The 17,210-nt window shown below is 35.0% G+C and overlaps 1 protein-coding gene across 1 annotated transcript in view; it reads left to right on the top strand.

The window, feature by feature from the left end:
• The first annotated feature begins 3,217 nt into the window (after positions 1-3,217).
• Positions 3,218-17,210, top strand: part of LOC128548554 (muscle-specific protein 300 kDa-like) — an 80,981-nt gene continuing 66,988 nt past the window's right edge. Inside the window, exons 1-2 of the mRNA XM_053523790.1 lie at positions 3,218-3,302; positions 10,153-10,458. Of these exons, the coding sequence (XP_053379765.1) occupies positions 10,290-10,458 (169 nt within the window). The 5' untranslated portion in view covers positions 3,218-3,302; positions 10,153-10,289. The remainder of the gene's footprint in view (positions 3,303-10,152; positions 10,459-17,210) is intronic.

Raw genomic sequence — 17,210 nt, forward strand, 5'->3', positions numbered from 1 at the left:
AACCTAGGCTTTTGATATCTGGTATGATGCATTGTCTAGTATTCCTCTACCAAAATTGTTCAAATTATGCCCCTGGGGTTAAAAGAGGCCCCGCCCTGGGGTCACTTAGTTATTATGTGAGTTATATAGGAAAAATACTCTGATCCTATTTCCAAGACTTTAATTATAATTACCTGATGACCCCAAGTAATATGATGTCACTTGATTGTGACCTTGACCTACTGACCTACTTTCTTGTTTTTTAAGATACAGCCTTGAAATACATGTATTGATGACTTACACAGTTTTGCACACAAATCGTAAAACTGAATTTCATTGACCATGAATATTACCTACTGACTTAATAAAAAAAATTCATCCCCGTGTATCAATGCTTTACATTATGTATCAATGCTTCACATTGGGCACGTGAAAGAACCAAACGAACTGCTTTAGTTCATTTGTATCTCAAACTTTCTTCACTGAAATTTAACAAAGGCGAGTGAAATGTTGGGCGGACCCAAATGTTTACGCGTAGACTGAAATGAACGCGACTGTGACTGAAATCATTTCACAGTCGCGCAAATTATTTGTGAGCCGTTCGACTTAACAATATTTCCAGATTTTTTCTTAATATTTTATCATCAGTTTGACATTTGAATCATGTAGCTCATATTACTCAGGTGAGTGATCCAGGGTCATCATGACCCTCTTGTTTATAAGAATGCTATAATTCATTATATAGAATCCTCTTAATTTACTCCTTTTCGCTTCTTTCGGTATCTCTTGTTTAAGACACAAAGTTCTTACGCAGCCATTTTATTTGGCATATGATAGGAAAATGCTGATTTTTACACATACTGAAATGCTGTGGAGTTAAAGAAAACACATTGCTATTGAGAAAGGGCATGAGGAACGTAAGAAAGATCAGGACTGTTTACATTTAGACTTTTTGTACTAAACCTGCATAGGCTAACATATGATTTGGCAGAGATTAACCTCTGTAGGATTTATATAAGCAAACTACTTTGTACAAAATCATGCTATGCCTTCCTTTGAAGAAGAGAGGGTATATTGTTTTGCCCCTGCCGGTCTGTAGACAATGTTGCTTCATATCAATACCTGGAGGATGCTTAGGCCTGCAAAAGTCTAACTTCATTGGAAGGTTTTCAATGGTCAGTAGATTACCCCTGTCATTTTGGGGCAAGTTTGACCTCGGGCGTGAGCCCACAGTAGTCAAACTTCTTTGCCTGTGGTCAGTAGATGACCCCTGTTACTTGGATTGGCAGATTGAAGATCAAGGTCAGAGTGACCTTTGGACTGAATATTGATTTCATTTGATACCTTAAGAATATTTTGGCCTACAGTTGTCAAACTGCATAGGATAATTGCCTGTAAACAGCAAACAACCCACATTTTGTCTAAGGTTAAAGTGACAGTGACCTTGAGCCTGAATATAGTCATTATCTCTAGCACTCTCGGGCCTACAACTCTGAAGGTCATGGATGACATTCAGTTGATGAACCCAAATGTTTGGGTTTTAAGGCCAAGGTCACAGTAACCTTTTCAGATTCATAACTGGAAAAGGCATTGACTTGTGGCCTTCAAACAAAATATGATGATTTCCTTTGGTCAGAGTTTTTTGGGACATTTGGTTGTAGTCCTACTTCACTCTCCAACGGCTCTGCGGACATCTATAAATAAGACCTTACTTAACATTTATTTTCATTTTTGTGTCAGTCGGTTGCAATGCCTCTACATCTGTATGATACGTTAGACTGTCATCACTGACCATGATTTAACGGTGCGCAAAGAATCAGACATAGAGGATATTACATGAGTGTCTTTTCATATTGAATTTATTAAACTCGTTGAATAAAATTGATGAAATGCTCGGCAGCCGAGCATTTCATCAATTTTATTCAACGAGTTTAATAAATTCAATATGGAAAGTCACAAATGTAATATTCTTTTTATCAAATGTTAAGTCTTTCCTATCAAAACATCAAATATTCACCTTTCTTTTACTATATAAACAAGTCAACTTGACCAACGTTTCCAATACTATAAACGACGTCAACGTCAAAGCTTTATTACACTAGTGTATTATCATTTTTATTTAATGGCTTTATTACACTCCCGCGACGTCAAACATGTGATAAAAGAAACAAAGTCATGATAAAAACAGTAAAGACAGAAAATAGTACGGTCAAGAGTGGGTGCATAAAAGATAAAAGTATGATACAAAGTGTGAATATGCATCTACTACATCCCATCAGAGTGACCAGTCCGGCTTGCGTGGCACTACCAGGACACAAGGTCCCGCCAGCAGTGCTCCCTCATCATCTGAGACGCAACAGACAGGCATGTAGATCCCCTTAGAAGGGCTGGGCAGACAGCTCCCTCTTGAATGATGCCAAAGAAGGAGCCTCAGTGACGCTGGTTGGAAGTCTGTTCCACACAGGAATGGCTCTGGGGAAAAAGCTGTACTTGAAGTAGCCGTTAGAGGGTGATTTATGCTTGAACTTATGTTTGTGTAATGCTCTTGTCCGTGAATCTGCAGGTTTCAGATACTGTGACAATGGTATGTCAACAAGGTCATTAACTATCTTGTACAGCATAATGAGTTGCGCATTCTTTCTTCTGTTTTCCAGTGAGTCCCAATTTAGATGTTATAACATGTCTGTCACACTACTGGTGTTTCTGTAGCGGATTATAACAAAGCGCGCTGCTCTTCTCTGGACCATTTCGACCTGGTCTCTGGCCTTTTGTGTGGGGACTCCATACTGTACAGCAGTACTCCAAGTTAGAACGCACCAAGATGTAATAGGCGTTGGTTTTGGTTTCTTCGGTAGCCTTTGATAGGTTCCTTCTGAGAAAGCCAAGCATGTTATTGGCCTTCTTGGTTACGCCGTTGATGACAGATGTGTTGGTTCCAGCATATTAAAAGTGAAACGTAAATGATAAAATAATGAATGTTGAAGGCAACTAATACCCAAAAGGGGAGTTAAACAATCAGCTTAGATAGGTAAAATGAGCCTGTACGCCTCTAATATTTGGATTAATTACGTTAGAGGAAAAGATCACAGCATACTGTAACTAACTAAAGCGCTTTCAAAATATAAAGATCCTGTTTATCAAAAAATGTATTCTTTCCTCATTTTGGATATTTGAAGGGCAAAAACTCTTTCAGACATAATTGGAATTATTCAGCAGAGTAGCTGTTTTTGCAAGAGCACCTGTTTTATAGGCGGCGCTTTACACTTGACAGCACAGTGTCACTACAGAAGCTTTTGGCGCTAATGGCTATTTTGTCCTAATAGGTAGGTGATATTTATGATTAAAAAGTTGTTTGCAATATCGTATATGTTGCAAGATTCATTGAATTTGAATTTTAATATGTATTGTTGCAGTTGGAAAACTTTTCACAACTTTATCTTCCTAAAGCAAATTTGACAAATGTGTGTCAATTAATAACGCACCTTATATTGTTTTGAATTTATTTTGTAATTAAAAAGTAATTAAAAAAGAGCGAAAGAGTCTAGAGGGTGTTTGAAATATCGTCAGATTATATAAATTAATGAAATGCCATGTCTATTTAATGCTGTCATTTAACTAGATGAAAATTTAAGAGTATAAACAGTTGGCAAGTTGTAGCACGTTGTTAATGTTCAGTGAATACCAATCGTATTATACAATTTATATTGGCTCCAGGATATATTATATTTAGGTTAGGGGAGTTATACAGTATAGTGAAAAGGTAATCTGATAAATTGTAACATGGATTCTTCTCAAATTTAAAAGTAAGCTACATGTATCAGAATTATGGAGTTGTGTACTGTATATAAAACTGAGATCATATAGAGCGCTTATGAATTAGTCTGAGTCATTAATAATAATATACAATTTATTAATTTGCTTTCTCTCTTTGATAATGCAACTCAAATACGATAGTATTTATTTTGTCATAAAAGAGGCGTAAGCATCATTTAACTTTTTAGTCATTAAAGATTATCAATTTGTTTTTGAATTCCTTAAAAAAATTTAGTTAATGATGTAGCTCTGATTCCTTGCTGCTGAGGGCTTTCCTGGTTTCAAATAGTAACTGTGTTAGTGCTCTGATTTGACCCATTTCAGTGTTGTTTTTTTCTTCAGTTCTTGGGGAATGGTGACAGGGCCTGAGGGGGGAGGGGAGGGGGGGGGAGCGGAATTGTGCCGTAATGAAAATAACTTTTGTCATAAATGTGTTACACTCCAGAAGAAAATTACTTCAAAAATCATTTTCATGCATTTTAAATGATATGGTTTGCATATGAAGATTTAGTCATAGAAATGTGGGGAGTTTTTGTCAAAAATTTGGGTGGGGGGACATACTCTTTTGAGAGGGGAATGGGGCCATATAACATTGCATTTTGTACACAGATATTTGGCAAAACGTTACAACATACAGGTAAATCATTCCAAAAATTATCTTGATGTTTCTGTGACAACTTTTTTTGCTATAGGTTTTAATAAAACCAGATGATGATAGTCGGGGCCGGGATGGAACCTCTGCTGTTAAATATCCAGAAGAAGCAAACATAAAGCCTCCTGAAGTTGTAAAAACATTTTACAACGGTTGGTACATAAAGTTCAAATAAAGATTGAACATCATAAATGGCATGTTATTATTATGAATTTCGCTTGAAACAGGGAAATCTGATAATTGATAATCACACTCCTTCTTTTCTCAATACATTTACACATTCTTAGTTCTGTACAATTATGTTCTTTAATAAATTTTCATTTACCCTATAAGGACAGTTGGTTTAGTAATTACAATTGATACTGTTGTCTAACTTGGTTCCAAAACTTTGCTATTTCATTTTGCCATAAAATTTATTGATTACAAAATATTGAGCAATTTAAATGATATCTTAACTGTGGAAAGTCTTGCCGCTCTGTGTTTACATTTTGTAAGATTTAAGTAGAATTTATTTTGATAAGAAAGTGCAAGTTTAAAAGCTTTGAACTAAAATATATATCTCTTGTGACATATTTGAAGAAACTTTTGCTTACTGGATTGATAAAGTGAATTGTAGACCAAAGAATGTTATCTTACAGAAACCTGACAATTTCATTCCTTTTGAAATACCTCTGGTACAGGAATAAGCTGTAAAAGTCATGTTTATAAGCTGTAAAATGTCAAATTGAATTTCTTTCAACAGAGACTTTGAGACCTGCTTGGTAGTTTTAATCAAAGATAAATGAAACAAAAAACAAGTCTCTGAAATCATTTTACATAGTTTAATGTAAATGTGCAAACAATGCAAACTTGTGTAAATTAAATGATAAGAAATAAGGGTATTATCATTTAAAAAGGTTCAGTAAATTACTTGATATTAAAGGTGGTTAAAAGATTCTGGTTAAACTTAATGTTCACTGAATGCTTAATTCGTGTTCTGTTTTCACTGGAGATATTTTCAAATTGAATTGTCCTATCCTGGTTGCCCAATAAGACATAGTTGTCTTAGCATAAGAATGAATTTTATAAATGTACTTAGGAATGATATATTTTTCAAAGAGTTGCATTAACAACTATTTACTTAGCACAAGTTGAGAAGAAAAGTAAAGTTATTATAAAGTAAAATGGGTATATTTGTACCTCGGATAAAATAAATCTCAAACAGAAAGTACCAAAAGTGGAAAATGTCAAAAATGTTGTATTAATGTGATTGACCGCCTTTAAAGTTGTGTTAACATTTTCATAAATTGTGATACTTGTTTATTTCCTACATTTAAAATTATGCCTCCAATTATTAGTGTATCATTTTGCACTTTGCCTTCCATGATTAGCTCTCTTCAGTATTTGAACAAGGCCAGTTAAGACAAAAGAAGCACACTTCAACCATATATAAAATAAGGATTGTGAGCTCTTGGTAAATAAATAGGATGATTGTACTGTACTGAAATGGCCAGTTTTAGTTGACACAATTTATGATCCTTTAAATGAAGTTTCTTTGAGGCAAAGATGGGAAAATGCATCAGAAATAGTGAACCCATGGTTGTTTGTACACCACTAAACAGCTGCAAACTAGGAGGGACCACATTGAAGCGGACAGTGTCAAAATGTAAAAACAATTTAACAATTTTGTATCATTACCCTGACTGTTTAGTCGCCAGGTCTTTTAACATTTGCTGAACATATTCTATGTTAGGACCTCCCTTGCTAGGACCAGTGTCCAAGGCATTCTGTTGGAATTCCAGTTTGCATTAAAATGCTATCTGCTTTTCTTGCTTTCATAACTATATAGGTATTTATGGAATTTCATAATTATACAGCCTGCTATGTGTGTTATATCTACCTTATGTGAGCAAGATAATTAAAATGTTAAAAATCAATATTGAATATGAAATTCATTCTGTTCTAAATATTGATGTGAGTTATTTCTCTTGCAATGCAAAGTGCAGCTGTCGGAGTAAACAAAACAAAAATTAGAAGCATAGAACACCGCCAAGCAAAACGTAGCATACTAGGTTTGAGTCTGTTCATGGGTGGCAAACATAACACCTCCTACCACTGGCACAACTCTTTAATTATCCAATTCTATAATGTTCTTTTGATACCAAAGGACTAAAAAGTAGATACTGAGTCCTGGTAAGTGGCGGCATATGGCACCTAATGTCTGCAGTGAGAAAGAAACAGTTTTTTTCCCCCCATATTGTTACGAGTTCCTTATTCATTTATTAAAATTAAGAAGCAACACCAAAGTTGAACAAAAATTACAAAAATAGTTATACTGTTTCACAAATTACGATATACTCTAAATATGCAGTGCATGAGCCAATTACAATATGCTCTAAATGTGCAGTGCATGAGCCACCTGTGCCTGTAATGTATGTAATGCACTTCATTTTTTATATAGATTATACATCAGTAACAAAGCGAGTATGCATTTCCTCCTTGCAAGTGGGCGATTATGATGAATAGAAAATAAAAGGCGTTTCACTTAAAACAACATAAACAATTATATGGTTATGAAACATGTTTTCTCAATTAGTTTTCATTGTAGTTTTAAAGAAATCAACATGATTAAATAAGTTCAAAAGACTAATTGGAAATACTTCAAAACGACTGCAAGGATGCAAGGAAAATCCACTTGTACCAGAGCTCATATAGAGGCCCTGTCATGCTGATATAGCTGGCTTGTAAAAAAAAACACAGATAATAGGCCAATATAACTTCCCTCTTGATCTCACTCTGTACCAGGAAAAAAGAAAAAAGCTTCATAAAGCTTTCACCCACAATATTACATCTATACCAGTATGTTTTCTTACTCTCTTCCTTTTGGTCTTTTGGATGCATTAGACAGCTACAAAATTTTGTCCTAATGTTTTTAGGGCAACATCCTGGACTATCTTATAATTATTCTCTATAGTAATCGAGACATATTGCAGTATCAATAAAAGGATGGAAACAACAATAAAACCATACTCTGGATATTTACAAATTATTGAATAATATTATTTTTCAAGATAACAGATTTAAGCACAATAAAACCATATTGATTAATTTACACCTGAAAGAAAATTGATCAATTCTGAGTGCAGGATCTAAAGTTTGAGGTATTTATTTTCCAGGAATTAGCAAAACTAGTTATGTTAAATAATACTTTGAAGGAAGTGAATGATGACACCTGATGTGTTACAGTTGGGGTTTCATTAGGTGTGAGGTGGAAGTTGCAAAATAGAGGGGGCTGTAGAGACCCTTCCATCTAGTAGGCTTCCAGCCTGTATCCCCCCCCCCCCCCCCCCACGCACCTGACCCTTAATGAAACCCTTGTTGATGCAAGTTTATCTGGTTGTCTCACATTTTACAGGGTTTTTTCAAGCTAATTTGGGAACATAGCCTATACCCACAAAATTGGGAATTTTGATGTTTAATTGTTCCAAATTGGGAAATATTCAGTCCCATAGGATATTGTAAGGATGTGTTTAAGCACTTTCTCATACACTTGTTTCACATTGTACAACCTCTTTAACATACTTCCATTACAAAATTGTCCATAATTTGGTCAATGTTTGTGCAATTTTGATGAAATTTTTTTCATAATGTAGTTTGGGAATTTTTGCACTCATTTTGGGAAAAATATATACTTTTTGGCATTGGGAATATAGCCGAAAAACGGCTATAAAAACGGCCGAAAAAAAAAAACACTGTTTTTGTTCAACAAAAACAAAATTTATGGGAGGAGGTAGGGATGAGGGCATCAAGCCTCATGATTGTTAATATTAGCATGTGAAGTTGTGCATCTTTGGTTTTAATAAGCCCGAACACAGTTATAGCCTGTGACTTAGTCAAAATAATGCTTCATCCATAAAGGCCTAAAAAGTTTGTGTTGCATATATCTCAAAAAGTGTTTGAGCTGGAGTCATGAAAACATTTATATAGGGATATATATTATTCAGTAATACTTTGTGAATTTGTGCACCTGGTCTTTTGTTTGGGATTTCACTCTACAAGACAAGAGTTGTGGCCCTTGACTTAGCCAGAAATATGCATTAAGGGCCTAACAGTTTGTGTTGCACATATCTCAGAAAGTATTTAACCTAGTCTCCTGAAACATAGGACTGCTGTTGGGCATGTGAAGTTGTGTACCTGGAGTTTTATTTGGTATTTATCATCTACCCCATCCGACCGCCACCCCACCGCCACCCTTGAAAAAAATGTTTTCACTCTATCAGTTTGTTTTATTTTATGTTTGTTGATGATGTTTCGTATTATCGATATCTCCAACCCGTATCGCTGATGACTCGCACCCCCTCTCCCCTATGACCACCCAATATAATATAAATGTTTAATTGTCTTGCATTGTCAACAAGTAATATAATGATGGTGCTGTTGCAGGAAGTGAGGAGTCCAGTATTTTTAAACCAATGGACAAACTTCTAGTTGATGGTTCATTGGAACCTGTATGGATGTTTGGGGAAGACAGTGCCAATAAACGTTGCAAAAGTTGTTTTTGAAAAAAGGCTCAAAATCATTATGGCTATAAAAATTAAATTGTTTACTTCAACAACTGAAAACACTGTAACGGAAAAGGACAAATCAATTTAAATATAATACGTTTTATGTTATGCTAAAATGATAATCTTTATATTGAATGATCTATGTATTAAATTGTGTTGACTGAAATTTTTCACGAGTTGGAATGCTATTTCTTCTATTGTATATTTGATTTTTGAATGATATATCACCTATTTATGCCCCTTATAATGATCTATTTTCTATTTTTCAAAAATGACGCTTAGAAGTGAATAGCTATTTAGTAGTTTAATCAACCAAAATACCTGCCGTTTTAAGTCAGATTGAAAATTTGGCCGCCTTTCAAATGTTTTATCAAATTCTGTTAGGTCTGAATTGAGTATTATGAATAGTTTGCATTATGTATAAAACTTTGTTTAATTTACTCGATAACTTAAGTCAAACATACCAATATTGCCTAATGAGGTTTGAAATATTCTAATCATTCTTGAAAAATGCCAGAGAACGAAAAATGTTACACGTGCATTCTACAAAGTGTAAAATCTTTAAATGATATTTGATAATTACACCAGTAAAAAAAATGTAGTACATATTACACAGTCTGGTAGGTGGATAATGATTTACGCGGCAAAGTGAACACTGGTTGCCTCCGAAAGCCCGCCTGTTTTTTAAGAGCGTAAATTGAAGTATTTGCATAATATGCATATATCGCTAGGAAAAATGCATGAATAGGTTTTTTCGTAGCTGGTGAAATATTTTAAGTTGAATGTTCAGCTTGAAGTCATTTGTCATTCTGTTTGAATTATAGAGTGGATTTAATCTTTGAACATTTTAGCAAACACAGAAGGTATGAAGTGTTTTACCAGTGGTGTAGTTCTCTTGTACTTTCTCTTTCATGTGTTGTGAAAAAACAGTAAACAATAATTATTATTAATGTGTAAAATGTTATGGAAGTTAGAGAAGGTATTTAGGACCAATAAGATTTGTAAAATGATTATTTGTTATCATCTAGTGGTTGTATAATTTAATGTTCTCTTTTCATTGAAAGATGAAATATTGATTAAGCAAAATATTGGGAATGTGAAGTGTTTTGTACACAGTGATTTACGCATGAACGTTGAAGTGCACAAATTTTCTTTTTCTTTCAGGACGCCATGAGGAAAAAAGGAATGTGACATTAATGTTTTGCATGTTACATTGAGTGTAGTGTGTTTTGGACATTTCACAATGATAATTTGATAACAGCTAACTGTGCAGAGTGTAGAAAACAACAACAAACAACAGAATGAGTCGACAGAGCCCGGGCATCAGCCCAGCAAGTTCAATGAGCTCTTTGTCGGGTAGCCTGACTCCACGGGACAGCACTGGCCCACTGTCCCCGTCGATTCAGGGTGCCCAAGGAGGGGGGAAGAAAGGCGGCGGTGGCATACAGAAGCAGATTCAGCAGTTACAAGGTAAGTTCTCGAAGTATGATACTGTTTAAATCCCATTTCTGAGCACACTTTTGAAGTTCTTTGGTGAAGTGATTATGAAATACATTAACATAATATATCAAACATTTCTAACTGCTGTCATGTGGTTCTCATTTGTCTCCTGCAATATTGAGTTGCAAAGGCCTGAAGCTGTTTTCTATGTTGTAACCTTGAAATTTACATTGCACGGTTATATAAATTATAGACATAAAAAGAAAATTGATAGCAGTTTTATTGAATTCTTTATAAATTCTGAATAGTGGTTTTGGAGCAAATATTAATAAACATTATTTATTTTACAAGTGCTGCATTTTGCAACAGTAGGTGGGCAGTTTGTGTGCATTTTGTATAATGCATTATAAATCTGATTTCATGCAAGACTGTTGTAAACAATTTCTGCATTTACCTAATTAAGATTATCATACAGCTGAGCCAGTTCAGTAATATTTAACTTCACTTCAGATCATTGCAATCAGTATTAAATCTTTATATATATTTTTCCCACCTTTTCCATGTGAGTTATCACAGCTAAATTCGCCCACAGTCATTAATGTATCTGGCTGTTCTGCAAGAAAAACTAATTTGTTTAAATGTCCATTACTAAAACCCGAACGAGTATTATATGAAAACCAGAGTTTGTAGCTGAGACTTCCTATTTACTGAAAATATGGCCCACTGCATCGGATCTGACCAAATAGTCATGAATATGTTCAAGAATAACTAACAAATAAACAAAAAATGTTGCCTATGTCAAACCGAAAGTATGTTTTCCGTCTGCTTACGAACCCGTGGAGCATCTTCGGATTTTTCGGAAGAATCCTCCGAAACGAGGCTATAATTTATAAATAGATGCAAAATATATTATATGCCCAAACGATAACGTGATTTTTACAAACTTAGCACATGGTATTCAACAATTTTGTAACTCACAAAACCTTCATGAAAAACATTCTTATAATACAGGTAATAAACAGCTATACTACAAGTTTGCTGGAGGACAATTCAGGCCCTTCCCGAATAAAAGTGTTTTAACAACTTCGTCTGCAAACTTTTTCAGTTTATCTCTTTTCAGTATAGTTTTAAGAATATAAATGAATAACTGTCTTACACTGCCGAAAACAAAATGTGATTGATATTTACCTAAATACACTGATTTATGTACATATGGCTAAATTAATTCAATAAAATTTAAGACATTAAAAACATTGTCTTGGCCTAATATAATTATGTCACTTTCAATTTTAAACATAAATTTAGTACATTTCTTATTTTTCATGCAAGTCGTGTATAATTACCATCATGGAAATACAGTTATTTTGTCGCGCGTCTTTAAACGGATATTCGTTTGAAAAAATTTTAAAATCATGTGATCCCGAAGAATTTCCGACCGATTACGGAAAAACGATAAACATGAAAGTAGGACAAAATGACCCCCCATGTCAGTCTAAGAAAATACAGGAACAATCATTTGTTTCTCTGTTCTTGTGTTGATTTCAAGGGAATATTGCACGGCTATCATGATGTTTAGTACTATATTACAGAATGTGTAGTCTTTTTTTAGCCCACCATCATCAGATGGTGGGCTATTCAAATCACTCTGCGTCCGTGGTCTGTCGTCCTTCCGTCCATTAACAATTTCTCGTTATCACATCTCCTCAGAAACTACCTGGAGGATTTTGACCAAACTTTGTCAGAATGATGTATTGGTACCCTAGTTGTGTCCCCCTGAAAATCAGACTGGTTCAACAATTTTTGAGTGAGTTCTGGCCCTTTGTTTATTTCTATAATTTACATAGAATTATATAGGGAAAAACTTTGAAAATCTTCTTGTCCAAAACCACAGAGCCTAGGGCTTTGATATTTGGTATGAAGCATCATCTAGTGGTCCTCTACCAAGATGATTCAAATTATTTCCCTGGGGTCTAATATGGCCCCGCCCCGGGGGTCACATGGTTTATATAGACTTATATAGGGAAAAACTTTGAAAAACCTCTTGTCCAAACACACAGGGCCTGAGGCTTTGATATTTTGTATGTGAGATTATCTAGTGGTCTTCTACTAAGATTGTTCAAATTACCACCCTAGGGTCAAATATGGCCCCGCCCTGGGGGTCACATGGGATACATAGACTTACATAGGGAAAAACTTTGAAAATCTTCTTGTCCAAACCACAAAACCTAGGGCTTTGATATTTGTAATGTAGCATTATCCACTGGTTCTCTACCAAGTCTGTTCAAATTATTCCTCTAGGGTCAAATATGGCCCCGCCCTGGGGGTCACATGGTTCATATAGACTTGTATAGGGAAAAGCTTTTAAAATATTCTTGTCAATAACCTACAACATTCAAATTTGGACCACATGTATGGTTTTGAGTGGCAAGATGAACTTTGACATGAGTTGACCTTGATTTTGACCTAGTGACCTACTTTCACATTTCTGTAGCTACAGCCTTCAAATTTGGACCGCCTGCATAGTTTTGTGCACCGAAAAAAACCTTGACATTGACCTAGTGACCTACTTTCACATTTTTGAAGGTACAGGCTTCAAATTTGGACCACATGCATAGTTTTGTGTACCAAAACAAACTTTGACCTTGACATTGACCTAGTGACTTACTTTCACATTTTTGAAGGTACAGGCTTCAAATTTGGACCACATGCATAGTTCGGTGTTCCGAAATAAAATTTGACCTTGATTTTGACCTATTGACCTATATTCACATTTCTCAAGCTACAGCTTTCAAATTTGGACCACTTGCATTGTTTTGTGTACCGAAATGAACTTTGACCTTAAGATTGACCTAGTGACCTACTTTCACATTTCTGTAGCTACAGGCTTCAAATTTAGACCACATGCATAGGATTGTGTACTGAAACAAACTTTGACCTTGACATTGACCTAGTGATCTACTTTCACATTTTTGAAGGTACAGACTTCAGATTTGAACCACATGCATAGATATGTGTTCTGAAATGAAATTTGACCTTGATTTTGACCTAGTGACCTACTTTCACATTTCTCAAACTACAGCCTTCAAGTTTGATGGACATGCAGTTTTCTGTACAAAGAACTTTATCCTTGAAATTTATCTAGTGACCTACTTTCACATTTTTAGCCCACCATCATCAGATGGTGGGCTATTAAAATCACTCTGCGTCCGTGGTCCGTCCGTCCGTCCGTTAACAATTTCTCGTTATCACATCTCCTCAGAAACTACTGGGGGGATTTTGACCAAACTTTGTCAGAATGATGTATTGGTACCCTAGTTGTGTCCCCCTGAAAATCAGACTGGTTCAACAATTTATGAGTGAGTTATGGCCCTTTGTTTATTTCTATATTTTACATAGATTTATATAGGGAAAAACTTTGAAAACCTTCTTATCCAAAACCACAGAGCCTAGGGCTTTGATATTTGGTTTGAAGCATCATCTAGTGGTCCTCTACCAAGATGATTCAAATTATTTCTATGGGGTCAAATATGGCCCCGCCTTGGGGGTCACATAGTTTATATAGACTTATATAGGGAAAAACTTTGAATAACCCCTTGTCCAAAACCACAGGGCCTAGGGCTTTGATATTTTGTATGTGACATCATCTAGTGGTCTTCAACTAAGATTATTCATATTATACCCCTAGGGACAAATATGGCCCCGCCCTGGGGGTCATATGGTTTACATAGACTTATTTACGGAAAAACTTTGAAAATCTTCTTGTCCAAACCACAAAGCCTAAGGCTTTGATACTTGTAATGTAGCATCATCTAGTGGTTCTCTACCAAGTTTGTTCAAATTATCGCCCTAGGGTCAAAAATGGCCCCGCCCCAGGGGTCACATGGTTCATATAGACTTATATAGGGAAAAGCTTTTAAAATGTTCTTGTCAATAACTACAACATTCAAATTTGGACCACATGTATATTTTTGAGTGGCAAGATGAACCTTGACATCAGTTGACCTTGATTTTGACCTAGTGACCTACTTTCACATTTCTGTAGCTACATCCTTCAAATTTGGACCACATGTATATTTTTGAGTGGCAAGATGAACCTTGACATGAGTTGACCTTGATTTTGATCTAGTGACCTACTTTCACATTTCTCAAGCTACAGCCTTCAAATTTGGACCACATGCATAGTTTTGTGCACTGGTAAAAACTTTGACCTTAATTTTGACCTAGTGACCTACTTTCACATTTTTGAAGGTACAGGCTTCAAATTTGGACCATATGCATAGTTCCGTGTTTCAAAATGAAATTTGACATTGATTTTGACCTAGTGACCTACTTTCACATTTCTCAAGCTACAGCCTTCAAATTTGGACCACATGCATAGTTTTGTGTACAGAAAAAAACCTTGATCTTCACATTGACCTAGTGACCTACTTTCACATTTTTAAGGTACAGGCTTCAAATTTGGACCACATGCATAGTTTCGTATTCTGAAATAAAATTTGACCTTGATTTTGACCTAGTGACCTACTTTTACATTTCTCAAGCTATAGCCTTCAAATTTGGACCACATGCATAGTTTTGTATACCGAAATGAACTTTGACCTTAAGATTGACCTAGTGACCTACTTTCACATTTCTGTAGCTACAGGCTTCAAATTTAGACCACATGCATAGGATTGTGTACCGAAACAAATTTTGACCTTGACATTGACCTAGTGACCTACTTCCACATTTCTCAAGCTACAGCTTTCGAATTTGGACCACATGCACAGTGTTGTGTACGGAAATGAAATTTGACCTTGAGGTAGTCAGTAAGTCTTGAAATTCGGAACATTCAAAAATGGCACATTGGTGGGCGCCAAGATCACTCTGTGATCTCTTGTTCAAGCTACAGCTTTCAAATTTGGACCACATGCACAGTGTTGTGTACTGAAATGGAATTTGACCTTGAGCTAGTCAATAAGTCTTGAAATTTGGAACACTCAAAAATGGCACATTGGTGGGTGCCAAGATCACTCTGTGATCTCTTGTTAAGATTTATGTCTATTCATTTGTCTTTATTTTGTACCTTTAAATGTTTAGCTCTGTATCAATGTAATAGTATGTTTCTCATTTTTAAATAGGCCTGTAAACTTGTGTGATAATTTATGTCTTATTGAAAGGATTCAGTTCTTCCTCCTTGTGTTTTTTTTTTTTTGACATTTTCTTATAATACTTGTATCAGTCAGATAAAAGACCAGCTTAGTATTGTTGAAACAAATCCATGTTAGTAGACTGTTTAAATCTTCTATCTACAATGTACCTAATATGTTTAATTTGCTACCATCCAAACTGTCAAGATTTTGAATTTTATGACTCTTTTAATGTTAAAGTCTTCATACTGAATTTCATTAGAATGTGAAATAAGATACAGATAGGCCTTCATCTTAAACATAAAAACCATTGTGTTTCAAAAATGGATATTTTTTTCTGCAATTTCGGCTCTTTCACAGCATGGGGTTTTTCAAATGACAGAAGATTTTAGAAAACCATTAGATATAATTTTGACAACACAAATGTTTAATTCACTATTAGCCTTGAACGTTTTTAAGAATTATTCGGTCAATTACTTTGATACAGTGTAATCAAATTATTGAAAATATCTGAACTTTTATATTTATATCGGAATTTAAACATGTACCTCAAACTACTTTTCATTCACTGATAGCAGTAAAGGAACGTTTATCCATAGATCGATATAGGGTATCAAAAGTAATTAACAGTATCGCCTTTAGAATTGGATTTAAAAACTTGTCTGAATTTGTTGTCGAAGCAATTTTTTTCTCTTCCGTAGACCTGAATGTCCCATTGTTGGTGTGTTTAATGTAATATGTAAGCTTATATTTATGTTAGGATTTAGTCACTGCGGTACTTAAATATCTTTCAATATTGCTGGCCGTAACAGGTCATCTAAGTAAGCGTATTAAATTCATGAAAAAGTGCAGTAGCTTATGTAAAAGATCAACGAAAATATTCAAACGCGTAGAATGCATTTTTCATGTATGTTGTCCTGTATTGCCTCAACAGGGAAATTAAAGGCGTTTATGTTGAATACATAATGAGTCAAATATTAATATGTAGAGTAGTAGGTACAGATGATTATTTGAACTTCAAGAATACCAAATGATTTCTACTGCCACTTGAAGACCCTGACCTTTTTCCACATTATATTTACTTTACATAGCAGTTTGAGATTTCTTCAGGAGTGTTGATCTGAAACTTGTTTGATTTATTTTTGAAAAAGTAAATCCTACCATGATCTAGAATTTCATTGAACCATTATCACCTTTATGAAAAAATCTTGTAGACAAAGACACTTGAAGGTAGCCTAACAGCCACAGCTTATTTGATTTTGCGATCCATTTTCTCTGTTTATTTTAGCATTTTGTAGTTGCCATTCTTTAAACATCTGTCACAACAGAAATGTTAAATAAAAAGATAGATAATATTGATCAATTGCTTGTCACTGCTTTTGGTTCAAGCTTTGCTGTGCAGACAAAAGTGCTCACATGTGAGGAAGCTGCTGATTATGCAAAGATTTTTTGCTCAACCCTGACACACATGCTTGATACAGGTAGTGTTCCTCAGCTGGCATCTTGGGTCTTCTTCCTCCACCCAGTCTTGAAGGTTCCAGATCCATACCGTAGTCATTGGCTTGTATTGGTGCATGAATGTAGATAATTGATTGCATTAAAGGAGATTGAGGAACCAGGAAGTTGAGGATTAGACAAGAAAGCAAACAGAAG

The sequence above is a fragment of the Mercenaria mercenaria genome, chromosome 1, assembly GCF_021730395.1.
Source record: "Mercenaria mercenaria strain notata chromosome 1, MADL_Memer_1, whole genome shotgun sequence".
Lineage (NCBI taxonomy): Eukaryota > Metazoa > Mollusca > Bivalvia > Venerida > Veneridae > Mercenaria > Mercenaria mercenaria.